The 27485-nt window shown below is 36.6% G+C and overlaps 1 protein-coding gene across 1 annotated transcript in view; it reads left to right on the top strand.

Annotated features, from left to right (window-relative positions):
* Nucleotides 1-27485, top strand: part of WDFY2 (WD repeat and FYVE domain containing 2) — a 543829-nt gene that overhangs the window by 300941 nt on the left and 215403 nt on the right. The window contains exons 3-4 of the mRNA XM_044071679.1: nt 4966-5039; nt 5751-5805. Coding sequence (XP_043927614.1) covers nt 4966-5039; nt 5751-5805 — 129 coding nt within the window. The remainder of the gene's footprint in view (nt 1-4965; nt 5040-5750; nt 5806-27485) is intronic.

Here is a 27485-nt window from a genome sequence, read left to right as displayed (position 1 = left end):
GCAGGTGTTAAACCTTCTCCTCTTGACTGTGTAGCGCAGTCTTGGCTGGAGAAAGCTTTGCTTCACTTTGGCTATGTAAGTGCATCTCTCGCAGGTTGTAGTGTTGGGTGGTAGGAGGAGAGGGTTGTCTGTGTACATGAGGCAATTGCTGCATTGCCCCAGTATGCCCAGATTCACCAGGTGGACAGGAGAAATTACCGGAAGCTGACCCTTGGACATGCCTGGTTCAGTGTTTCTTTTGTAAAGTACAAGAGCTGTTTTCCCTTACCTTGGCAAGGTACTTTGCAATTATAGGCTGTTTAGTGCCTGCAATTCATTTCTCCTTATTAACAAGAACTGAGTGCTTGTATCAGTTTAAGGCTTCCTAGTGCTTTCCAGCAGGTTTTAGAGCAAGTGCTAGTCACAGGGATTCAGATTTTAGTGCTACTACTGAGAAACCAGCTAGTTCTAAGGGAAAATTTGAAGAGCAGACTTTCTGGCACCAGGAATACTTTAAAGTGCTAGACTAATAAGCTAATAAATGTCGAGGAGAACAGAGAACTAACAAACAATTGAAGAGCACTGCTCAGAAGCTTACAAAAAAATGCTGGCTACAGCAAATCTGTATCTGGGCTACACTAGTTCAAGGAAAGGTAGGAAACTTTTTTTATTTATTTTTTTTTATTAGTAGAAAGTGAAGAGGCAGAAGATGTTGTTTTTCTTTTGGATTTTCCCGGTTAGGGGGCGCCACAGCGGAACTCCGTCCGCTAATGATTGGCAGTCAATTTGTATGGTGCCAAGGTGCTAGACCGATGCCCAACCTTCAACGAAGGCACGCACATTCACGCATGTCTTTCGAACGCCACTTGACCATGGGGAGGATATGCAGACTCCACACAGAAGGCGCTCCAGCCGAGAATCGAACGGGAGAACCTGTTGCTGTGAGGTGACAATGCTACCTCTGCACCACCGCAGCTTACAGTGAAGAGGCAGAAGGTAATGAGATAATTCAATATGCAGAAGCTAAAGGGGTGGGCCTTTGCTAAGTTCTCACTATTAGCAGTAGAATGAGCTGATGTAATGTGACCGGGGGGGGGTGTCCATTATCAACCCGAGGTGTACAGAAATTACACTGGTTTAGTTAAATTGTCTGTGGTGTCAGATACACGGCTACTCTGTTGATGTGCTGTTGAGGCAGCTGCTATGAAGAGTTCATTAAATTTGGTAGCTATGAAGTAGTTGGGTTCTATGGACAAATAATTTTGTTGTACTTTATTGCCCATTTGTATTATCCTATTTATAGTTTCCCAGATTTCCTTTGTTTTATTCACGCAAGTTTCTTGCAAGTTGTGTAGTTCTTTTTATCAAGATGGACCTGTGAGTAATTTGGATTCTTAGTTTTATTTTATTTTACATTTGTTATGCACTTGGAGGTTACTGTGGGTTCCATTTTTTTTCCGCGAGTCCCAGGTCTTATAGCTGTCTTTCCTTAACTGTTTAGTAGATAGAGTGAGGCAATTTGTATTTTTACTCTTTTCCTACGTGGGAGGGGGGTAAGTTTTTGATGGTGAGGAATGTAGCATTGAAATACTCTACTGCCTTATCTGGAAGTAGAAGTGAGATTTTTCCGTATTATACTGGATAGGTTAGGGGGATTACAGTGATGTATGTTGGGTGGTGGTCACTTAAAGTGTCTGGAAGGATTCCATTTTGTGTAATGTTTTCTTGGTTTCTTAATCTCCAGTCAAAAGTAGTTTTTTGTGAAGATTTGTCATACTGGGTGGGGACAAAACTTTTGATTTTTAGGTTTTGCACGGAGGGTGAGGGTGGTAGCTTAGTCAATGTTGAAAGTCACTCAATAATAATAATTTTTTTCTTGTATTAGTAGTGATCCATAGTAGGATATTTTCTGATATGAGGACATTATTTCAACTTAGGGGAATACATAAACTGGTGATGCAGCTGCTTTTCTTATTACTTAGTCTGAGGAAAGAAATTATGTTAGCCTTATCAAAGGGTGGGATTGTGTCTTTTTATGTGGTAAACTATAGATTATACCATGACCCCCCCATTAATATTCCAAAACGTGCACGCTGATTGGCCAGCGTGCACGTTGTAAATCGACTTATACTAATGGAAAAGGTCCGCCGTCGGACTTTTCCATTAGTATAAGTCTCTTTAAAACATTGTCTCGCCATGTTAAAAGAGTTTAACATAGCGACACAGGTTAAAGAACGGAGATCTCCGTGCTTTTTTAAAGCTGTCTCACTATGTTAAACTCCTTTAACATAGTGGCACAGTGTAAAAAGCAACGGAGATCTTGTTTTCTCCATTGCTTTTTTAAATCTCGCTATGTTAAATGGGTTTAACATAGCGAGACAGCTTTAAAATAAGCAACGGCTCTGTTGCTTATTTTAAAGGTCTCGCTATGTTAAACCCATTTAACATAGCGAGACAGGTTTAAAAGAAAGCAAGATCTCGCTACTCGCTATGTTAAATGGGTTTAACATAGCAAGACAGCTTTAAAATAAGCAATGGACATCTCCATTGCTTATTTTAAAGTTGTCTCGCTATGTTAAACCCATTTAACATAGCGAACAGTAAAAAGCAACGGAGATCTTGCTTTCTCAGTTGCTTTTGGCCACAGCTCTGATGTACTGCATAGGCATGTGCAGTACATCAGAACTGCATGATACCAGACAGCTGCGGAAGGGCAGCCAAGAGGCATTATACAATGCCATTATTTAAGAAAAGTAATTATTTATTTTCTTAAATAATGTCATAGTATAATAGCAATAACCATTTCTGGGTGGATTTACCCACGGTTGTCCTCGGGCTTCGCCCTCGGGACCAAACCACGCCAACCGTGGGTAAATCCCGCATTACCCACACCCAGGCGTGGGTTATTGCTATATTGTTTCAGCATAGGATGGATGCTACTTCTGCAGATTTAGTATATCATCTCGAATCGTATTATAATCCAGTGGGATCATTTCTACATCCTTGGTTGTTGGTTTAAGCCGTTTCTCAGAGATTACTAGTATGTCAGAATTTTATATTTGGTTGATTAATTGCATCAGTGGATCACATGGGTTATGTAGCAGAGGTCTTTGCAGTCCTGGAGTTAATATATTTAGAGCTACAGGGATGTAGTGGAGGTGGGTATGGCAGCTTGCACCCTTGCAGAAACACATGTTTAATTCATGTGTAAAGTTGGTGTCCTGTTTGTTTCTCTCCTGCATGGTTTTGCAATCTTAGAGTTGCTTTATAAAGATGTGTAGAGGTGTAGGCTTTGTTGGGATTTATTATTGTACATTTTTGTATTTTCATTTGTTTTTGCTTGCTTGAAACTTGGTAAGTTGGTTGCAATTGGCCCTCTGCTATTCTCACTTTTCACTAACAACCTACATACTGCCACCACACAAGCATCTTTTTTGCAGTACGCAGATGACTCTACTCTCATCTGCTCTGCCCCCTTTCTACCAGAACTACAACAAATCACACATGAATCATTCTCCTCTGTAGAAAGCTGGCTCAACAATGCTCAGCTCCTACTCAACCCAAGTAAGACAAAACTTCTGTTCCAACCTTCCAAAGCCACCCAAAACATCCCCCCACTTCAACATTCTCGCCAAAGACAATACCATCATCTCTCCATCAGAACACACAAAATTACTCTGTGTGGAAATCGACAATAAACTTAGATTTGACACCCACATATCTCTCTCAATAAAAAGTTCACAAGAAACTTGATGCATTATATCAAAGCTGCCAGTTCCTAACCAAGGCGGCTAGAATCTTCATAGCCATTTCCCAACTAATCTCCACCCTACTCTATCCATCCCCCATACATACCAACCTTAGACAGACAGACCTACACAAGCTGGATGCTTGTTACAACAAAATTGCTAAATTTGCCACTGGAACCTCCTACCGCAGCCATCATTGTATCTCTCTTAAAGAACTAAACTGGCTAGAACTCCCACAACTCCTTCACTTTAATCAACTCACCCTCGCTCATAAACTTATTAACCACCCCCTTAACATCTTTTCCCTTCAAACCCTTCTCCAATCCTATAGGCCCCCTAAGATCAAGCAACAAAAATCAACTCACTGTTCTCAAACCCAAAAAACTCGGCAGGAGAAGCCATATTTTCATGTACCATATCTAAACTTTGGAACAATCTTCTACCCTCTATAACTACTTTACCTTCCAGCAGCCTTTTCAAGACTGCACTCAAATTCCACTTAAATTTGCACTGGCTTTGTCCCTGTTTTAATCCAGACTAGCACCCACACCCTTACCCCCCCCTACCTAGACTCTTAACTCAACTATACTACCGCCACTACTAACCACAGTTAGAATTAGCTAGTTGTCTTTACATACTTTAAAATCTTGTCTGATAACTTTGTTACTAATATTATAAACGACAAGAAACTATCTTAACTTGCATGTACATGATGTGGAGCGTTTCTCCCCGGGCATCCGCTGAAAAAGGACCTGCGTCCAGTCGGAACTTCCTGGTAAACAAATATACATAAATAAATTAGTTCAGTCACAACCACTTTTGTGCTAAATAGTTTTGAATGAACTCAATTTATGTAAAAATACAACAACACTCAATTTATGTAAAAATGCACGTACATGTATGTATCTGTCAAATACTATAACTGTATCTAAACATGTACAGTATTTGTAAGTGTGTGTATGTCATGCTTTATTTACAGCTTCAGACAGCATAATTGCCACATCCTGATTTAAATAAAATTAAATGGAAATAGTAATGCAAACAAAAATGGCTAAACTGAATATGTAGAGGCACAGTTTTTGTGAAGTATGACCTGTGTGGTATTGTTTAAGCACACACCCACCCACAGGAAGCAGCTGTTTTTAGGCAGATATTACAAACTCTCATAGATGAGTAATATGTAATTTTGAAGCTGGGGTATGTATTTTCTGATATAATTTAATATTTTTTTTTACAGCTCCTTGTTCCTGCTTGTCCTTTAGTCCTGAAACAAGACGACTTTCTGTGGGGCTTGAAAATGGCTCAATTTCAGTAAGTATATATTTTTTCTTTGTGAATATTATATTATCTTTAAAAAAAAAAAAAAAGAAAGATTTCTGTGAAGGACTACCTTGCCTGTCAGTAACCTGAAAGTTTATTGATTTTATTCATTTTTCTCTCCGTAACTGTTGCCATTGTCCTTTTCATGGGTACAGAATCAGTTTTTCCATTGCTGCTTAGACGAATATATGCCAGTAAAATAGTTTTCCATGCTTGGCTTGGCCTTTTTGTTTGTGCTTTGGATGCAGGGTGACAGGTGAATTGGTACGTATGCCTGAGTATTTGCATGCTGCATTTTGCAACTGAATTTTTTTGAGGTCTGCTCTGCTGCCCGTGTTGAAAATTCAGTGGTGAAGGGCGTTCAGCAGATGGGAAACAGGGAAGTCAGTTTTTCGAATTAAGTAGTAGTAGGAAAAAAATGAAGTGAAAAGTATATTGTTTTAAATGAGTTAAAAATATAGTCTTGGGCTAGTTTATCCTGCATTGTGCATTCAGCAGGTCTTGCTTTGAAAATAAAGGAAATATGCAGCTTAAGTTGTTGGATATTTTGTAATATTTACAGACTGTTTGGCTTCTTTAAGCTTAATTTTCCCTGGTTCTCATTATTTTAAATTTGAGCAGGGTTGTCTTTTGTAAAGAAGAACTGTTAACATCTGATTCCTAAAATGGTGTCCTAATCTAAAAATAATGACTCTTTTACAGGAGTTTACCATTTCTGAGGATTACAATAAGATGACTCCTGAAAAAACGTATCTTGGTAAGTCACATAGTTTGTTTTCCTTTCGCATTAGCAGCTTTTATGTATTGCTTAGGTTTTTTAGGTGGATTGCTCATCCCTAAGTTTGTGATTCTGTTTTCAATGTATTGTAGTATTTTTTGAAATCGTAACTGTTAAATAGCTTTTTTTTCCTGATGCTCTTATATTCATTCAGTCAGTCATTTTTCTAATAGCCATAGCCTGTTCTGACAAGCAAGGGACATAGGTCATGGAGCTGGTTCTGGAAAAAAAACATCAGTTGGATCACACTACATGCACATTACTTACTTGCAATTTGGAGGATTGGCAGCTCCTCCTGTTATAATTTCTTTCAGATTTTGGAAGAAACCAGCAAACCTATCAAATCTCCATGTAGACACAGGGAAAACATGCCAGGTCCACAACGAATTCATTTATTTTGGGAATGAAACTGAAAGGTAGGACCAAGTGCTGTAAGGCAGCAGTTTATATCTGAAAATATTTCTGTTAGAGATTCTTTGGCAAGTGAAAACGTATCCTCACCATGCTTCAATGAGGAAAAAAGGTGTTTTTTTTGCCTCGTGTTGCCCAATCATCACATCTCTCTCAATCGGACCGTAAACCATTCTTTGTCCCAATGCTGGGTATCACCAACTTGGGAGGATGAGAAGTCCAGAGGTGCTGTTGTTTAGGCAGCCACGAGAGTGCTTTGTTCACTGCTTTTGTTCCATCACCCACGCAGTTCACTGCTTTTGTTCCATCACCCACGCAGTGCCCTCTTTCTGTGGTCTCAGCCTGGCTTACACCCCCCCCCCCAGACCACAGCCATATGACTTGTGGTATGCATATCCTCAGGCCAAGAATTACATTATATATAACTCTCCATGAGCAGCTCACATCATTCCAGATGCATGTAGTGGAGTTGCTTCTTTTACACTCTAACTTTAAATCCAGGTGGGTGACATAAGCACCACATCACTGTGGGATATCCAGAGAGCCTCCTGTGATGCATCTGTGTGCCCCCCCCCCCCCGTCAGCAATTTATATGCAAGCTGCATAGAACCCATGGCTGACTGAATCAGCTTTCCAGCCCCCTGGAATGGGTATGCCAGCATTAGCCACTCACTTCCATCCTCCTGTGGCTAGTTCGGTACCTGAGATGCTAATCCAATTTCGGGTCATGTGGGTCATGATCTGGGCCATATTCTGCTATGCCACAGAGCCAGAAGAGCTATTCTTATGACAAGCATTTGCTCTCTCTCTCTCTCTCTCTGTCATTTCTGTTCTTATTATGTAGTGGATTACAAAGTAGCTATGTAAGTAAATGAGTGCATGTCCAAGATGTTAGAGCCTAAAGTTACCCTTAAATACTTGAGGGTGATGATCTGTTTTAAGGCCTAAGCCCTGTAAATAGTTTTCCATGCCCAGTTAAGCTTCATTCTGATGGAAAGCAGTTATCTTTCAGAGATAACTTTGAGAAATCCCTGAACCTCCTGAAGGCTTCCAAAATTTTAGAGAAGTGATGGCTGTGACTCCCTTACTCATGTTACGCAATCATCGGCAAACCAGCTTGTTGACAGAGTAGTGGTGTCGAGCAAAGGAATGTGCCAGGATGTACCACTGCAGGTGTAGCTACAAGTTATGTCTGTACATTCAAGAAAGGAAAAAATGAAGACCGGGGACATCCCATCATGGATCCCTGTAGTAAACCTTTCGAGTATATCAAAGTACTCCATTGATGTTCATATAAAATTCCACCAGACAAAATAAAAAGCCTTAATAAAATCAGCAAACACCTGCAGATATATCTACAGAGTTACTGCAAATTGAAAAATGGTTGGACCAAAACCAGTTATTTGAATTAGAATAGGCTATGTTTATATAAAATATTATTCTGGATATCAAGAAGATGTAAATGCGATATTTTCCAACTTGATATATAATTTGGATCAATACCATTTAGTATAATTTTAAAGACTGAAGCTTTTACAGAGGATTCTATATCCAGAAAATTAATTCCCCCATTATTCCATGTTCTTATGTGATGTGAAAGAACTATTCTGGGTTTATACGGGTACCAAGTTTATTTCCCTAGTGTGCACTTTAGATGGAAAAATTGATAAAGCTTGAGCTATGTATAGCATTTTAGGAAAAAAGAACCATTTTTATTAATTGAAGTCTATCTTCAAATGAAATAAGTTTATTCAGTTTAAAAATAGGATTTTTAAGTATATTGATATCATAATTAAGTATTAATTTCATTAATAGAAGTAAAGTAATTTGATGCCTAGATATTCTAAAGATGTAGAGTTCCAGTGACGTTAAAGATGCTTTTTTTATTTAATAAAATAAATTCAGATTGAGTTTGATTAAAATGAAATCCTGTCTACAGTGGATATAAAAAGTGTACACATACCTGTTAAAATGCCAGGTTTTGGTGATATAAAAAAATGAGACCCCAATAAATCATTTCAAAACTTTTCCCACCTTTAATGTGACCTATAAACCTGTGCAATTCAATTCAAAAACAAACAAATCTGTTGGGGGAAAAAATATAAAAAATAAAGAAGTACAACAAGTTGGTTGCATACGTGTGCACACCCTTAAACTAATACTTTGTTGAAGCACCTTTTGATTTAATTACAGCATTCAGTCTTCTTCACACCTGCCATCAATTAAAGATACTCTGATTAACACCAAATAAAGTTGAGCTGTCTAGTAGGATTTTCCTGACATTTACTTAGTTGCCTGCTCCAGCAAAAGCCATGGTTCACAGAGAGCTTACAAAGCATCAACGGGATCTCATTGTTGAAAGGTATCAGTCAGGAGAAGGGTACAAAACAATTTCCACAGCATTGGATATACCATGGAGCACAGTGAAGACTATCAACAAAAAGTGGAGAAAATATGAGACAACCGTGACGCTGCAAAGAACTGGACGTCCCTCCACAGTTGATGAAAAGACAAGACAAAAACTGGTCAGGGAAGCTGCCGAGACCTACAGCAACACTGAAGGAGCTGCAGGAATTTCTGGCAAGTATTGACTGTGTACTACATGTGACAACAATCTCCCATATTCCCCATATGTTTGGGCTATGAGGTAAGGTTGCAAGACACAGTAAAAACATCCAGGCCCAGCTAAAATTTGCAAACAATACATCCAGTCTCCCAAAAGCATGTGGGAAAATGTGTTATGGTCTAATGAGATCAAGGTTGAACTTTTTGGTCACAGTTCCAAAAGGTACGTTTGGCGCAAAAACAACACTTTCAATCACCAAAAGAACATCCCCACAGTGAAGCATGGTGGTGGCCGTATCATGCTTTGGGGGGGTTGCTTTTTTTCAGCTGGAACTGTGGCTTTAGTTAATGTGGAGGGAATTATGAACAGCACTAAATGCCAGTCATTTTTGATCCAAAACCTTCAGGCATCTGCTAAAACGCTGAAGATGAAGAGGAATTTCACCTTTCAGCACGGGAGTGACCCCAAGCATACATCCAAATCAACAAAAGAATAGCTTCACCAGAAGAAAATTAAAGTTTTGGAATGGCCCAGCCAGAGCCCAGACCTAAATCCAATAGAAAATCTGTGGAGTGACCTGAAGAGGGCTGTGCACAAGAGATGCCCTTACAGTCTGTCAGATTTGGAGTGCTTTTGCAAGGATGAGTGGGCAAATATTGCCAAGTCAAGCTGTGCCATTCTGCTAGACTCCTACCCAAGAAGACTGAATGCTGTAATTAAATTAAAAGGTGCTTCAACAAAGTATTAGATTAAGGGTGTGCACACTTATGCAACCAGCTTATTGTAGGTTTTATTTTTTATATTTTTCCCCTAACAGATTTGTTTGTTTTTCAGTTGAATTGTACATTTTATACGTCACATTAAAGATGAGAAAAGTTTTGAAATTATTTATTTTGGTCTCATTTTTTATATCACAAAAACCTGGCATTTTAACAGGGGTGTGTACACTTTTTATATCCACTGTAATTCAAATAATTGATTTTGGCATTGTCTTTGTAAAATAATACAACATAAATTAAATTGTCATACAGATTCAGAATATTTAAATAATTTATTAAAATGTATCCATTAAAAATTTTTCAAAAATATTGACAAAATTATGGCTCGAGTCTTTCATTCCTTTTAACTTGTCATAATAAAATTAATGTTTATTTATTAGAGCTTTGCAAAATGAAAGGGTTTAGTTGTTGGTATCATTGTATCAGATTTGAGGCGTAAAGAAATTCAGCATATTAACATCAGAATTTAATTTAAACACTCAAGACTGGTTATTTTACATAATTTGAAAGATTATACAAATAATTTATGCATTATCTATTTTAAATGCATGTCATAAAGAGGAATGTAAACTTCTTTTTCTACTATATGATGTTTTATATAATAATAAAAACATAGATGACCTAATTTCTAAACTTTATAAAATATTTTTTGATTACGAAACTAATTTAAAAGTATTTTGTAATCATGTTACTTTTAAGTAATGCATCACAATTTAATTCTCATAGTAAATCACAATTATCTTCTGTTAAATATACTTCCTGGTCTCAATTCTAACATGTTTTTACTTGTACATTCTTACAGTGTTTTTAACTCCTAACAGAATTGTTAAAATGAATAGAAATAGCATGGTCTCATGTTGGAGATGTTTATGAAACTGTGATGCTGACTGGGTTCATATATTTTATGAATGTTCTTCTTTGTCTCTATTTTGGCCAAAGATATAAGAATTTTTACAAGCACTGTATTCTGATAATTTTGCTTTATCAAAATTTTTAGTACTGTTTAATGTAATAGATAAAAATGAAATGATGAATGTGAATTATATTATTTGGTCAATTTTGACTGTTGCAATAAAAAGCATTGCAAGGAAATGGAAAACATCTATTCCTCCATCATTTGATGATTTTCTCTTATTTCTAAAGGAAACAGAAATTAAAGAGAGCAAAGTAAAATAAATAAGAATGTATCCTATCCTGTTCTTTAGCAATCCTTTGATTAAAGTGATTTCATTTGTTGATCTATACTTGGGAAATAATGTTTTTAATGACTGACTCAACTATTGAAACTGAGAAAACTTTGGAGCTCTAATATTGATATCTAACTTCAGGCTTTTATTTTACATAGTTCAGATTAAGAATGTACTATAATATTTATAATTTAAGTTTATTGTATTTGATTATTTACTTATTTATTTAAAAACAAATTGGGGAAAATAGTTGGACCATGTCTTTGCTGCTTTGTCTGTCATTTATTGAACCCCTGTTGCATCATCAGCAAAACAATTTTGAGGAAATTTGTACCCAATCTGCCGGCTAACATTATTGCAAAAAGTTTTGTTTCAGTAAAGAGCTATGATGTTGCCCTAAAATTGGCAGACACAGCACTAAGTAATTAGCTGGAAAGTCTCAAAGAACAGGGAAGCATGCTCCAAACAACAGCATCCTGAAAGTGAAGTAGTAGATGAAGCCTGTTCCACTTGAATGCCTTGTAAAATATTAATCAGGACTGCATCAGAGCCCCAGGGATTTCCCTAGTTTAAACACATTTTTGAATTGGCAAAAATACTTTATTCAAGATGCTGAAGTCACTGTCAGAACTATGAGGCCATTTTATGGAATCTAAAAAGTTTAGCATAGGATCTTGTTTATACTTCAGGGCTTCGTAATATTATGACTTGTCGTATTTATATAAATTGGTGATTTCCTGTGGGAAACATTATGTAAAGAACATACTGACATTCTTGTTTCTGTTGAACAGCTCACCTAATCTTTAAAATCTTTCCCAAAATAACTCTCAAAGATGCAGTCACTATATGCCAGTTATTTCCGCCCGTAAAGTATTTTTGTCTTTTTGCTAGACATGAGCTTTATTCCTGCCTCTTAACTTCTATTCCCTACTGGTAATGTACTGCTCCAGTGAAGAGATCTGTTTGGAGACTGACATGTTTTATGATACAGAATATAGTGCATGTGAGGTGCATCTTAAAAGCCTGCCTTACAGATACCATAGAAACCTCCACTATAGCTTTTTGTTTCAGTAGCACACCATTCAATCTTGTAACAACTATTTTCTGCCATCTTTTCAAAATGAGGAACTCAAGCCTCCATGTTGGAGGACAAGCCTTCCCCTTTGCAGATCAACCCATATCCATACCATTTTATCTTCTGAGCAAACAGATGAAAGAAAATCCACCTGAAAAACTTGGGCTTATTAAGAAATACTTTGCTTTGCTCACAGTTCTTATAACTGACACTTTGTATGTGCAGTCCGTTTCTGTAGAGTTTTGTATTTGTCAAGGATCCTGCAACCATAATTCTTGAGTCCTAATAGTAAATCTTGGTGATGCTGCAAAAAAGAATGTCCAGTGGGTAGTCTACTGAGTATGACTGATTTGTACAACACTGAAATCATTCAGTCAGTAAAAAATATCTTATAGACATTCAGAAATTCCAGGAAGGTATAAAAAGTCTTGGTATGTTCTGAATGAGACCATCAAAACTCCCTTTCCCAGTATACAAACTTGGTTACATTGACCTCATGTATCAACTACCTGTTGCAGGTTTTGCCATCCTTTTTTACCCTCCCATAATGCAATCTAGCACGTTTTTGCTGTGATAACACTCAGTGATGGTGCACCATCTTTGCCATATTTCCAGCAGTAATGAGAAAGCCTTTTTCCTCATTTTGATCTCTGGCAAGAGCTCTACTTGCACCTTTCAAGTTTTAGGTTTCTCAATCATATTGTATTTTATAGGAGTGTTAAGGCCCTTCACATTGCATGTGATTAGTGTAAAAACAGCTGACTCATGAGCATTTGTAGAGTAACCTTATCTCAAACATAAATGGAGTTGTATGTATATAGTGTTCCACTACTGCGACCAGTAAAGTTAACAATTGCAAATGCTACAAAAAAATGAAAATAGAATTATTGATTTACACCTCTGCTTTAATAAGCTGAAAGTCAAAGAAGCACTTTGAGAAGGAATTGTTCTCCACCCCAGGCAAGCAGTGTGCACTTTCTTCTGTGCGTTCCCGAAATTGGTTTGGATCTGGTTGTTGCAGTTATTTTCGTTCATTGTTGTTACAGTTATCTATGGCTTCAGATCCTAACTTGGATTTTCCTCGTGTTTTCAGAGAGGAATCTAATTTTTTGGGAGGAGCAAGTGGTGGAATGGGCTCCGTGCGGGGAACTCAAATTACTATGGAACATTTCTTGGGTGCTCCACAAACCTTTTCTGCTCAGGTTAATAAAAGCCGTATAATTAATTCAGGTACAGGACAGCTTTTGAGAATGAAAGGGCCAAAAGAACTTCCAACCCTTTTGTAACAATAGGCCAAACTTTGAATTTTTTCCAGCAGATAAGAGAGACTTGTGTGACAAATTCGAAAGATTGCTTGAAAAAGAAACAAGAGTACATTTTAATATACTGGGATTACCGAGATATATTGAATTAAATATTACACCTAGGTGTCTCCGCTTTGTAAAAAATCTCCTAGTACACTGTTCAATATGAACTGTTCTGTGGACAAGAAATTTAAAGAACGGTGGTTAGCGGCATCCCATAAATGTGTTTCAGAGTGGCTGCATATTTTGATCGAGAGGGATCAAGGTAAACAGAAAAAACTGAAACAAGAATTATCTTTGTTGTCTAATAATATATCCAGTTTCTTAGGCACTCAAAGCATTGATAGTTTCATGAGTAAAATTAATGAAAAGTTATCTACACTTGAAGAAGAAATAATAGGTAAAAAAAAGATGAAATTACAACATGACATCAAAGACTATGAAAGTGGGCGGGCTTTTGTTGCACCGTCTAATGAAAAATGGAAGAACCAACAACGGGACAACAGACGTTTCAAAAGAAGGGCTTCAGTATCTTTTGTTTCTTCTGAAGGAAGTAATGCATCTGGAAGTGAAGGGAGCAGAGAAGAAGAATTCCCTCACTTACCGCCAGCTCAGCAACCTGAAAATTTTCGTCAACGTTTTCAAGGCAACTGAGAATATAATCAATGACAACAAGGGCAGAAAAGAGGGAGAAATAATTATGCAACCCAACAGAGAGGGTTTTGGAAATGGACAACACAATGGACATTATGATGGATAATAAGTCAAACAGTAAGAAGTTTAAAAAATAATGTTAGTAATAGAAAAATTGATAATTCAGTTATTAATTTATCTAAATATGATTTAAATAATGAACAGTATGAAGTTTTGAATTTGGGTTTTAAATTTATTCCTGTGGTCATTCCTAGGGCACATGTAGTTAAGCAGGAAATTTTTAGATTTGTAAGAAAATTACATTTAAGATATTTTTTTTGTCTGAGGATGTTCATAGGAATGTTAGAGATATAATACATGAAGAGTCCGATGAAAGTTTCATGTTGTGAAGAAATGTTTGAACACGCAAATGCGAATGCTTACTGTAACATTGATACCTCTGAAGTTCCAATAAAGAAGAAATTTATTCCACCATTTTAGAACGAATAGATAGCACATTTTAGTTCAATGGTTAATTTTGAAGGGGAAAATATATGTAAGGAAGTCATGAAAAATAAGTCTACTATCAAGTATAATTTAACACTTAAAGAATGGCGTTCTATAAAGGAATTACAAATTAATGCTAATTTAATAATAAAACCAGCGGACAAGGGCAATAAAATTGTTATAATGAATACAGTTCAATATTTAAATATGTGTATGGAACACCTTAACAACAGGGATGTTTATGAATCAAGTGATATAAAAAAGTATGAGTCATCTCTAAAAGAATATGACAAATTGATGAACAAGGGCATTAGATTAAAATCATTATCTGTAAAATACCCTAAAGACAAACTTTCTAACAAACAGTGTGAAATTGCTATATTTTTTTGTCTACCAAAAATACACAAGGATATGTATAACCCTTCTGGTCTGGTAGGCCTATTATTTCGGCTTGTAAATATTTTTTTGCATAGTATGGGTTTGATTTTACATAAGTTGTTACTACCTCATGCACAAAAGGCTTTAACATATATTCAAGATAGTTTTGATTTTTTGAAAAAACTTTCTACAGTTAAATGGAAGATAACAACTATTAGATAGTAACTGATGTTAAAAGTTTGTATACTTCAATCAAACATGTAGATGGCTTATTTGTTATAGAATAAATATTTTTATTTTATAATTTGTGCGCTTTCTTCTGTGCATTCCCGAAATTGGTTTGGATCTGGTTGTTGCAGTTATTTTTATTCATTGTTGTTGCAGAAGCAATGTAAATATAACTTGTTGCCCTTTTCACAAGGGAAATCTCCACGTACCTTTATTGCACAAACAAGGTTTACATTCCCAACCTTAGAATAGTATAAGCAGATATGTTAAACAATGAAACACATGTGGTTAGTAAATCTAGAAGTTAGAGTTCTAAATGCAACTTAAAATTTTGATAACACAGTGCATTAATCTCCTGTTTAAGGATACATGTAAGTGCAAACAAGTATCTATTTACAGCCTTTTATAATTATAAATTTCACCAACGCATTCTGATTCGTATCAGCTATAAAATATTAACAATGTTTGATGCCTTGAATACAACACAGTAAAATAGTTGTTATAGCTGTATTGATTGGCACTTAGCCCTTCTAGCCCTTAGTGAATGTTCCTCAGTCATGTAAATTCTTTCCAGTCTGGACAAGGCTAGATGATTAGATGAATATTATCTAATATCTACAAGCTCATTAGGGATTAAATATGTACCTATCAACACCACATGCATGCATTAATGTGGAACAAGAAACCAACTTTACTCTGCTTGGTCCTAAATCAACATCAGTTATTCTAGTTATCACATTCCAGTCCTGCATTAGGACCACCATGCCCTGATGGGAAGCCATAGTGTGTGGCATAATATGTCTTACTGTAGCCTGACTTGGCTCTCTGAGATATCCATGTTGGGACAAAGATAATATATGGCTTCCCAGCTACCGTTTATCATTGTAAATCTTAGTAGATTAGCTAGTTTCTGATTGGCATACACTGCACTGGAAAAAGTTTCAGCACTCTTGCATGTTTTGATCCATTGTAATTACCAAAAAGAGCCACTCTGAAACCAAAACTTAACAGTTGGATCTGTTCTGAATTACTAAAATGTATTTCTTGTAATGCTACTACTGAAGACTTGTGCTTTCTTATGTCATCACCCTGTTTTCATGGGAAGCGATAAAGAATTTACAGTTAATAACCTTAGTTGTAGTGATATCAAAATAAAAAAAAAACTTTTTGGAAAATGTAGTGATATCCAGTTTCTACCATGTGACTTACACGTAGTCATAGAATAATAATCAACTGTACATACTTTGACTTTCCTTGAAAAACAAAAGAGCAACCTACTCTTTCATTTATTTCCCCCATATTGTGGTTATACTAGACACAATGGGCTCCTTAACTCATTCACTCCAGAGCAGGTTAGAAAATGCTATCTACTTAATTCCACCATAGGAACAACAGTGCAGCCTGAGCTCATTTTCAGAAAATCCAGTTGTAATACCATACAGAAAACAATGTTCATAACGCTTCAACCATAAGAGCTAGACTAAAAATGTAAATGCCAAAGTTGTTCAGCAGACACTGACCTTTCCAACAATGTAAATATTGATAGTGCATATCAAACTCATTATTAAATATTTGGCAAGGAATGCTGATATTGTGCATATTTTTTACCTTTTTCGAAAAGCAAAGCACAATATCTTGGTCAGTGTACCATGTAGACCCATTCAATTTGTAATTAATTTATTCATATGAATGTCAGCTTTAAAATGATACCTTAACCATTACTGTGTGATGCTCCTTTTTGGAGATATTCACTGAAATAGGATTATAATATTTCTCATAATTGATAAAGCATCACCTGTAACAGACAGAGACTATACATCAGTGTACAAGTTGAGTGGCTCAAAGTCAGCTTCAAAATGATGCATCATTTGTGTTATCACCATGCTCCCTTGCAAAGATATATGGGCATAATAATGAGAAATATTGCAAATGTGTAATTTTCATAATCCTACAAGACAAACTGTGATATATGTACATGTGTACAGCATACACAGTTCTTTTACTTTGTTATAAGGAGTAACACTGCCTTCAAAATTAAGTATTAAATAGCACATTTACATGATCCCTTGCAAAGTTATTTACCAAATTATGAAAATAAAATCATAATTTCCATAGTCCTTAAACTGATATCTGTACAGCATACAGGCACAGCTTTTTTACGATGTTGTAAGTACTAATACTGTTTTCAAAATGAAGTATTACTTAGCACATTGATATGTTCCCTAGCAAAGTTCTTTACCAAAATATGAAAAAAGTCATAATTTTCATAACCTAAGTTATAAACATACTGTGATATCTGTACACTTGTACAGCATACAGATACAGTTCTTTTCCCATCTTGTAAGCACTAATACTTCAAAAAGTAGGTCTTATTCAGCATGTTGACATATTCTGTACAACAGTTATTTGCCAAAATATGAAAAGTATAATTTTAATAACCGGAGTCGTAAACAAACTGCAATATCTGCATATGTGTACAGCATACAGATAGTTCTTTGCCCATCCTAAATGAGGTTTTACTCAGCATGTTGAAAAGTTCACTAGCAGACTCTTACAACAAATTATGAAAATTCTCACAATTTTCATAACCCGAGTCATAACATGTAATATCTGTACATATGAGTACAACACACAATTGCAGTTTTTTTACTGTGCTGTAAATAGTGAAAAAGGATTTTATAACATTTTAATAGATTTTTTTTCCTTACCGTAGTGGTCCTACTTGTTCATGGCAGTTTTCCATCCTTTGTCTTGAATGTGAAAATGACTTTAAATAATTTGAATAAACAACTTTAAGTAATGTGAATAACAGTGGCAGCTGCTGAGAGTTTTACCTGACAAGTGTTAATGAGTCAGTTATACTGTAACTGCACATACTGTAAATTAGTAATGTGATAATAACTTGCATTTCATTACTGCAAGGTTCTGCATGCTCAGACAAAGGTGATAATTGCTGCACATAAACTGTTGAGTAGACATTCCTGGTGCAGGTGTAATGTAAGACTGAATCTTGACCATCTTAGGAAAACACCTGAGTAATTCAGTAAATATTACTGAGCCCTTGCCCACACCTAAATTGTACACACAAATATAAAAAGGCAGAAATATTGCCCTACATACTGACTTGATCAATGACAGAACTAGTGTAAAAGCAATAACAACATTTATATATCCTTTATATCACTGAGCCCTTCCTCTCACCTAAACTGTACACAGCAGTGACAGAGCCAGAAGTATTGGCCAACAGTTCTGGTTGATCCATGCCAGAATTAGTGTAAAAGAGTAATACTATTTATCTCACTTGTTGACGTCTGTGATATGGGGACAATTGTGAAATAAACTTGACCTACTCAGTTTGCCAACAAAATGGTGAAAGTTGTCAAGACAAAGAATGTCAGAATATAAAGAAAAGGGTAAATACAATGGATATCTAGACTGCCCATAAAGACAAGACTTTGGAAGCCTCAAATAGAATTATGTAAGGAATGCTCCTGCAAAAACATCTTGTATATTTTAATAAGACAATTCACTTTAGACAAATGATTTGTAACAAGTATGCTTAAAGTGCAAAGAACCAGAGAAATCAATCAATAGCAGTACCTAGCATTATGGAAAAGCCAACAGAATGATTTGGAAGGCAGGTACAAACTCCACAGCTTAAATAGTCAAGCATTTAAAATTCTGTTCTTAGGAAACTCCAGTAGATTTAGCAGTATGGTTAACATACACAATTCAAATACTTACAGCTACAATCAGTATTTAGTCCTTGATATTAGTATGCATTTTATAAACTTTCACAGACTAGAGCAGTTCAAAGTATCTTCTAGTCATTCTGCAGTGCAAGTGAATACACCCCAGCTGAGCAGGGTCTTGCCTTTTAATTTTAATTTTAGTTAAAATAGATCTAGAAATTGTATAATGAATGCAGAGCCAACACAAGGAGTATACGGTATGCCCCTTTGTAGAAATATTTAATTGTAGTCATTCAACTTTTTCCATGACTTTAAGGTTTTGACATTCAGACGCTTTTTTTTCCTTTGCTTGAAATAAGATAATAAATTTAGTGCCTGGCTTTAAATTCCTTTCACAAACACATTTTTATCCACATCTATTGTACCATCTGAAGTTATATAGTACTTGGCTATAAAACCGCCTTTTCATTTAGCAACTCCTTCTCAGAACTCAGTTATTCTGTTCTTTGATTATCATTTATTTCTTATTTTTACTGTGTAAACATCTTGCAAAGACATCTTCTACATCATATGTGCAAACATTTTGATGTAAGGAGACATCAAAAATGTTTGGCTACAGCTACTAGAATAATAGGATAAGACACCTGTCCTTTGCAAAAAAAAAAAAAAAAAAAAAAGTTGTTAGCAGAGGGATAGGATGTGAAAATCCCTGCCATTATGAAAAAGGGACATAAAAGGGAAGTAACCTACAAAAATCTGTACAATTAAGAAGTATGCTGGTGCCCCATTGTGGCGACTGCCCCATGTTAGTTGTGAGGTGGGAAGTGAGGGACAATTAAGGTTAAACAGTAAAGTCCCACAACAGAGAACAAGTATCATTCAGCTAAAGCAGGTCAGTAAGATAAAAGCTACCCTAAAAGATAAAAAAGTAATACACGTGCTTACCTAAATTTCCCCTTCCTCTGACCTTTAGTTCTGTCTGGATGCTGAATCCTTGGGCTGCATGACACTTCAGTAGGATGTTACTCTAGAGATAAGGCTCACAATGAATGATTTGCTGTGAAGAGGGATCCTGCAGAAGTCTATAAAGAAAAAGAGAACAACATCACTACAGGAACACCTATTTATTTACCCCCAACAAAAAATTGTGAGGTGAGTAGGTGGAGACATTACACAAGTGGTGGCCATGACTACATGAATCTGATTGGCTGCCACTGCTTACATGATTTCCAGGGCCAGTGAAACAATGCGGTCTAAAGTTTTTGATTTATTATAACAACAGTAACTAAAATTAGGGCTTTATAAGATCTTTTGTATTTTTTTTGGGGGGGGGGGTTAATGCAGGCAAAAGAAGAAATAGTGTGCCTTCATCACTGGGACAGATCTGCCAAATTAAATTACAGTGCAGAGAAAATCATCTAGCTGTGAGTGATGATAACCAGAGAAAGCCCATTTTCTTTAAACTATAGTCAACTCCACTGTGAAAATAAAGTTGAGAAGGTAGTTAACAAAGTTCAAGTACCTTTTCAATTTTGTTTTCATCAGTGGTGTTAAGCTGTCCTTGTAAACATAGTCACACTGCCAGACGACACTTGGGTGTAACGTACAAGAATAGCTATCGCCTCAGGGAGCGCTCTGATATAACCATAGATGCATCCTGTGACAGTATTCGGGGTTAATGAGTTAAATATGTCTGATTTAGTATTTTATTTTATATACACCTAAAACACTCAAATGCACACAGTATTTGTACCTTTTATGCCCTTAGAACCCATTTCTCATTTACTTTTAAACAAAGTCATTTACGTAATAGAAACACACTCCGTTCTTTATACATTATGCAGTTTAAAGCAGTTATACCAATAAAGTGAAAGATGCATCCATTAGTTAGTTTACCATTGCAGAGCCAGCAGCATTTATTACATCACAGTAGTGTGTTTGTGGTTATGCTAAGATTTGAAATGTACATATTTTGTTTTCAGTGGCTTGTAGATGGAGTGTAGACATAAGCTATACTCAAGTGTGGGAATTAGAACATTTTTAGCAATGGCTGCACAGGTATCTGCAGATAAGAGGTGTGCGATTGTGTAACTTAACTTTAGGTGGGGCAGCATTTTAGAAGAGATTTTGTCTGTATGCTTGAGAAGGATGCCTTAAGCATAAGCCCTTGAATACTTTTGGTCCGCAATGTTGGAGATGGGCATGTTATCTTTTTATAACAACTTTCAAGGCTGCTACGTTGAGGGATTTTCTCCCCAGGACACCATTGAAAGTGGGCTCTTCTTGGCCCAATGGACCATCCTGGTAAACAAACTGCAAGTAAATAAAGTTTACCGTACTGAATGCATTACAGAATCTGTGGTGCTGTTCATGGAGTAAACTATAGCTATATATGTTAGTAGTTTACAAAGCAGTTTTCAAACATCTTAGTAATTAGGCAGATATTTGAAATTGGTCTGTAGCCATTTAGACCAATGTGGGAGGGATTTTTGACAATGGTACGTTAATGGAGTGATTGAATGCAGAAGGTACTGTTATTTAGAGATCAAGGATAGATTGAAACAATGAATACACAGACTTTGCAAAAGTGCAGCTAAAACGTACACGGAATGGGGTAAGGGTCTACAGACACCCACGTCTTAGTTGCTTTAAATACCACTATCTTGCAGCCAGGAACATGTGCATCTTGTAGTTCAAACAGCCAGTAGTTAGTGCTCAAGTTCGATTACGTGTTTGGGCAAGGTGCAGCAGCTGTGAAGAGAAAAGGGAATTGTTGCTTAGCTGAATTTGGGAAAGGTTAGGGTGGCAGGAGAGGGAGAGGATAGAAGTGCATGGAATTTCAGGCAGGAATTGAGAAGGAAGTTTAGGGTTATGGAGTAATTGTGGACTTTAGGTTAGGGTAGGGAGTGGTTTAGATAGGATTTATGACCAGGTGGGGTTTTAGGGTTAGAGGTAGGGTTCTGGTAAGGTTATGCAGTTAAGTAGGACTGGGTGGTGGACAGACTAGGTAATTCAGTAGTACTGGACTAGTGGGAGTTAGGGCACTTGCTAGTTAGGACAACTAGCAGTAAGGAGGTGAGTGCAAGCTAGTAGAATTGAGCACTTTTAGCAGGCCCATGGTGTAGTAATTGTTTTATAATCGAATATTTCTCCCTCAAGGTTATGCTTTAGTGTATTTGGTGAAGCATGTGTAATGTTAAAGCTTATGCTGTTTTCTTAAGTTTTCTATGATTCCATAGCTTATTGGATACATTTCTCTAAATCTGCAAGTACCCACCCATGTAGTAACTTTTGTGCAGATCTTTAAAAATAACTAAATAAGCTGTTTGGCTAAATGATGGCACTGGTGCAGAAATAGCCAGAAATGAGAAAAAAACATACCTGTGCACCATAGTACATGGTGCAAAAACCGCTGAACAGCATTTTCACCCTGTCAGCCAACATTTTCAGCTTCTGGTCATTTTTGTAAAACTTGAATTTTTTCTTGTGCTTATGCCACTATATGTAAGCAGTGAAATTTAACCCCTGTGGTATTAGCTTATGGAAACCATGAGGCACATTCACTGTGCATGCATCTCACATTATACATAACGTGATGCCACCAAGGTACGCTCTAAATTTATTGTGGGAGTACTTTTAACAAAAAAGTTTGTATAGCGTTTTTTTTGAAATACAGGCCAAAAACATAAGTAGCGATGAGGGAAAATGCATTGTGGCACTTAACTAATCAGATGCTGTGATGCACATCTGAACATTGGCAAACCCTTTAACAGGAAGCATCTGTGGCACTTAAATGGGGTATCTTCCATGGGCTAAAATCAAATGAGAATGTAGTAACCGTTTGGGAATGCAAATAGTGAAACATAACCTTACAGCTATTTAGAAGCAGGTTTTGCAAGCTACGTTGCAAAGTTATACTGCTGAGTGCGCCTGCCTATGACTAAATAGGGATACAGTAGTAAAATGCTATGGCATCAGGTTTATTCTTGCATTTACAATACCTTGAGATAACTGGGGTCATGCTTTGTTAATTTGGTCAGTGGAACTACATTTGAATTTGTGATGGCTAGAGCTCAGACATATTCACTTCAAAGAAAAGGTTTAATTACTTCAAAGAAAGGGGTTAATTCTAGCAATGCCGCTTTAGATAACTAGCATCACCCTTTGTGAAGATCATGTCTTTTATTTGGCCAAACGGCATACTCACATGAAATGGTCTCAGAGGCTGGACGCTTAGCAATGTACAGTGTGAAATAATGGCTTACCTCTAGGTTCCTTGCCTTCTGTGGTAGTGCCTTGTGTTATGTCCAGTTAGGTAGACTAACCAGACACTTTCATGTTTTTGCTTCCGCCAGACAGTGAACCTACATGAAATACTGTGAGGGGTAAAGACTTGTAAATGGTCAGTACAGAAAAAAAGGTTAAATTTTAGGAGTGCTGTTTTTCAGTAACTGCTGTTATGCTTTGTTAGTGCTACATGAGATGTTTTCAGATGTGTATATTTGCATCACTTTAGAGCTTATTATTGTGTATAGCTTATCCTGTCACCCTTTCATTTGTCAGGCTGTTGGTTCAGTTATGGCTTGCTTCTCTCTTTCACTGTTTGTTTATTTCATCTTGTAGGTGTACTACACCCCCAATGACTTTGTTTAAAAATATATATCTTAGTATTGTCATTTTCCACTGATTGTGCCCTATGGCCCTTCCTTCTGCCACACCTGCATTGTCAGTAAACCAGTTGTTGTCAGTTTGTTACTGTTAGAGAATGGGATAGTTAATTTATACCGCAGCTTCCCTTGTGCCTGTTAAATATTTTTCCGTGGGAATCCTTGATACAAGTTTTGTTCGTGCATCAGAAATCAAAGTCTTGGTGTTACTTGTGGTTGGGTTTTACTCACCTCCAGTGTTTTTTTTTCCAGATCTTTGGTCCATGTGTCTCTAAACTGACTTTACTACTTTGCTTTACTTTTGTTAATTATTTTTCACTGTGCTTTGCATATTGTGTGACAGATGTGAAGTTTCTGATTTAAAAAATAAGTTTGGTTGTGAAATCGCATATGAAGTTTCTTGCGTCTTCTGAAAGGAGCAATGTATAACTTGTTTGGCAGGTTTGAAGATGGCAGTTGTTTCTTTCGGCTTCATGTTTATAAGAAAGTTTATATTAATAGCTAAGCTTCTGTGGGATAGTTTTCTTGATATTTTCCATTTGATGACTTGAGCAGCACTGAAGTTAGTTTATATCTGGAAACTGCTGAGCCCTTTTATTTCCCTTAACTACTCGGAATTTGCTTGTAAAGAAAAAAATGAAATACACTTCAACTAGTAAAACACAAAATTAACCAGCTTTAGGAGCATGAAGGAGTTACTAGGCACTACTGTAATTTCAGTAATGTGATGTCAACTTAAAAATAAGATTTGGTCGATCAAAATGTTACAAAATACATTTGTTGTATTCACAAGATAAAAAAACACTTGGCGCTTTTGCCTCTTTACTGCAAGAGACTTCCTCAGAGTAAAATACATCGTGACATCACTTTCTTAAATGCATTCATTGTTAATTTAAAATGCACAAACCATTATTTAAAACTTCTTCTTCTTCTTTTCCCGGTTAGTGGTCGCCATAGCGGAACTCCGGTCCGCTAATGATTGGCAGTAAATTTTCACAGTGCCGAGTTGCCAGCCTGACGCCCAACCTTCAACAAAGGCATGCCCATTCACGCATGTCTTTCGAACGCCACTCTACCATGGGGAGGACATGCAGACTTCACACAGAAGGTGCTCCAGCCGAGAATCGAACGGGCGAACCTCATGCTGTTAGGCGATGCTATCGCTGCACTACCGCGGCACTTATTTAAAACTATAAACAAACAATTAAATAACCTCTCGTCAACATGAATTTAAAACACCGTGAAATATATGTCTTGTAAAATTCTACTTAACTTATTACAACATATTTGCTTTCATTTTAAGAGTACTAACAGTAGAGGTGTCACCCTGGCTTAATGGTGGCATTTAAAAGTATTTGCCTAAAAGTTTCTTTGATTCTTACACATTTTTATAGTTTCAACCCCTCTCCTGTATATTCACCCTATCTATTGTAAAGAAATTGAACCTTTTATATGTTCTGCAATCCAGGGAGTGTCTGTATAATTCGTTATTTTCCTAATATCATATGTGTATTTGTATATTCTTTTAGCCTCCTTTGAGGTCTTATCTACATAGCCACACATGACGTACAGGTCGCCAAATATACCACTCCTACTGTATTACAGCTGCATTTTCCTGTCCATTTTAGGGTCCTTTCATATCCTTCATCAGTCACATAGGGCCCATCATTGATGTATTTAGAATATTTACAACAACCACATTTCCTCATTCTAGAAATATAGGAACCTAAATTGTGGTTGTTGCCATTCTCTAAATATTTTTGCCTCTATAGTATACCATGCCAGGTTTGTTTCCTCATGTCTTTTAATTCCAATGAAAATATATAATTTCAGCAGTCACATATAATGTTAGTAATTTTTGGAGCTCATTTCATTAAATGGAATAATCATTGCCCCATTTTATTGTACCTCAAATCTTTATCTTTTTCTTTTATACTGTCGCGTAAGTTTAAATGTTTTGTACTTCTCTGGCAAACTAAGAATTGGGATACATTTATCCTTTCTTCCAATAATGATTTCAGTTCTTATTAAATTCAGAAGGGTATCTGGATAGCTTCTTTTTTTAAACATATTAGATTTTTTGTCAGAATTTGAAAATGTTATTACGACTTTAGATACAAGCCTTGATGACCATACCATTTGTCCTTTGACCATGCTCTTCTTTTGAAAGAAAGGGTGACAACTTTGGAAGTGTAGGAATGTGTTGGAATGTTTTCTTTCTTTTTATATTTGATGTAAGCATTTTGTTAACAATATCCCTAGAAGCTGTCACATCCAAGAAAATTAATCTTTTCTTCATCGTAATTTGAAGTGAATTTTAGAAAGTCAGTTGTGTTCAAATAATCAACAAATTGAAAAACAGTTTCTTTATTTCCTAACCATAGTATAAACATGCCATCCCAAAATCTGAAATATCTGTATATTTGGTTGTTAAAAAAGGAATTAAAAACAAAAACAATGTTCCCAGTCTACTAACACCAAGTTTGCATATATGGGGGCACATCTTGCTCCCATGGCTACCCCTGAAATTTGTTGAAAATATTCTTTCAAAATAGTTATTTTTTAACACCAAATCCAAAAATTGCAGAATACAAAAACATTCCATGTCCCCCACCCAGACTTTGGTTTCTGTACAAACTGTTAATAAAAAAATTCCATTCCTTGATCAAGAGGTGTAATCGAGAATAAGTTAATAGCATCTACAGTACCAAAAAGGAGGGCTGGGCAGCTATCAGGTGTATATATATCACTTTATATGCAGAAGACAGCTGTACTAGGCTTAGGTGTTGTGTGAGTTCGAGCCAATTTAGTTCTTTCAGAGCTAGACAGTGGTGGGAACAGTAGGGGTAAGCTGTGGCGAATTTGGCAATTTTATGGTAGCAGGATTGGAGCTTGTTTTTGAGAAGATTGTAAATTGGTGTGTAGGGGGGCTGCATATACGAGTGAGGGAAGCAAATAGGTGTCGGCGAGGGTTTTTCTGGTGGAACTATCCAAGAAAGTTTTTTGTCTGTAGAGTGTTCCTAGTTTGACATTTTTTTTTTAATGCTATTGCAGATGTGCTGTTCGAAAGTTAGTTTATCTATGGTTACTCCTAGAAGCTTAGCTGTGGGAACTGTTTCAATTTCTGTTATTCTGCGAGAATATTTTAAAGTCGGATGAGATTGGCTTTGTCGAGAAAAGCAGGAGTTTACTTTTTTAGGATTTAAAAGTAGCTGGCTTTCTCTCAGCCGTGTCTCTATTGAGTTGAAGGTGGCTTGGGTGATTTGCTGGAGTTGTGCGTTACTGGAGAAGGAAATTATGGTAGTGTCATCTGCTTATTGGATAATGGAGTAAGGCGTGTTGAGGTATGAAGGTTGTTGGTGAAAATATTGAAGAGTAAGAGTACAAGTAGGGACCCTTGTGATACCCCAGTTATGTTGATTTGATATTGGGATAATTTATGTTGCCATTTGATGCACTGATGGCGGTTGGATAGGTAGCTTGCAAACCATTGGAGAGATTGTGGGGTGCAGCCTATAATGGATAGCTGATGAAGTTTGTTGTGGGACACTGTGTCAAATGCCTTTGATAGGTCTAGTAGTAAGACAGAAGTGATATTATCAGGTCTAGTAGTAAGACAGAAGTGATATTATCAGAGTCAATGGATTTGGACACACTGTCCATGAAGGAGATTAGGGCAGTGGTGGTGCTGTATGATGGACGAAAACCATGTTGGGTAGGGGTAATTAGTTTGTATTGGATGAGGTGGTAAACAGTTGCTTATGTATGTATTTTTCCAGGAGTTTGTAAAGAGAGAGGATGGAGATTGGTCAATAATTGGATAGTTTAATGGAATTGCCCCCTTTATGTAAAGGGGTGATGGATTTTGCCAGAGGTTGGGGACAATGGACTATGCTATCTGCAGCAAGTTTAAAGTATTCGGGGGGGGGGTTGTCAAAGGAGAGGGATCATGGTTTTAGTTTCTAAATGAGAGAGGTATGGAGAGGTTTAAGAGAAAAGGGGATAGAAGATGTAGTACTGGTTTGTTGGAAATGTAAAGGGTTTTTTTTTGTTTGTGCAGGAGCCTTGAGATAGGGGTAGAGGGGGATCAGAGATGGGGCTTGATGTAGTTGTAGAGATGGGATTTGTTACCAGTTTGCTGATGCTGTTTATAACGTGAGAGTTAAACAGGTTGGCTATCTCTGAGGGTGTTTTGTCAGGGTATGGTCATGGAGTTTGTTTAGAGCATGGGG

The sequence above is a fragment of the Protopterus annectens genome, chromosome 5.part0 (genome assembly GCF_019279795.1).
Source record: "Protopterus annectens isolate FY-2018-M chromosome 5.part0, PAN1.0, whole genome shotgun sequence".
Classification (NCBI taxonomy): Eukaryota; Metazoa; Chordata; order Ceratodontiformes; family Protopteridae; genus Protopterus; species Protopterus annectens.
The sequence above is the reverse complement of the archived record's forward strand: the minus strand, read 5'-3'. Positions and strand labels throughout refer to the sequence as shown.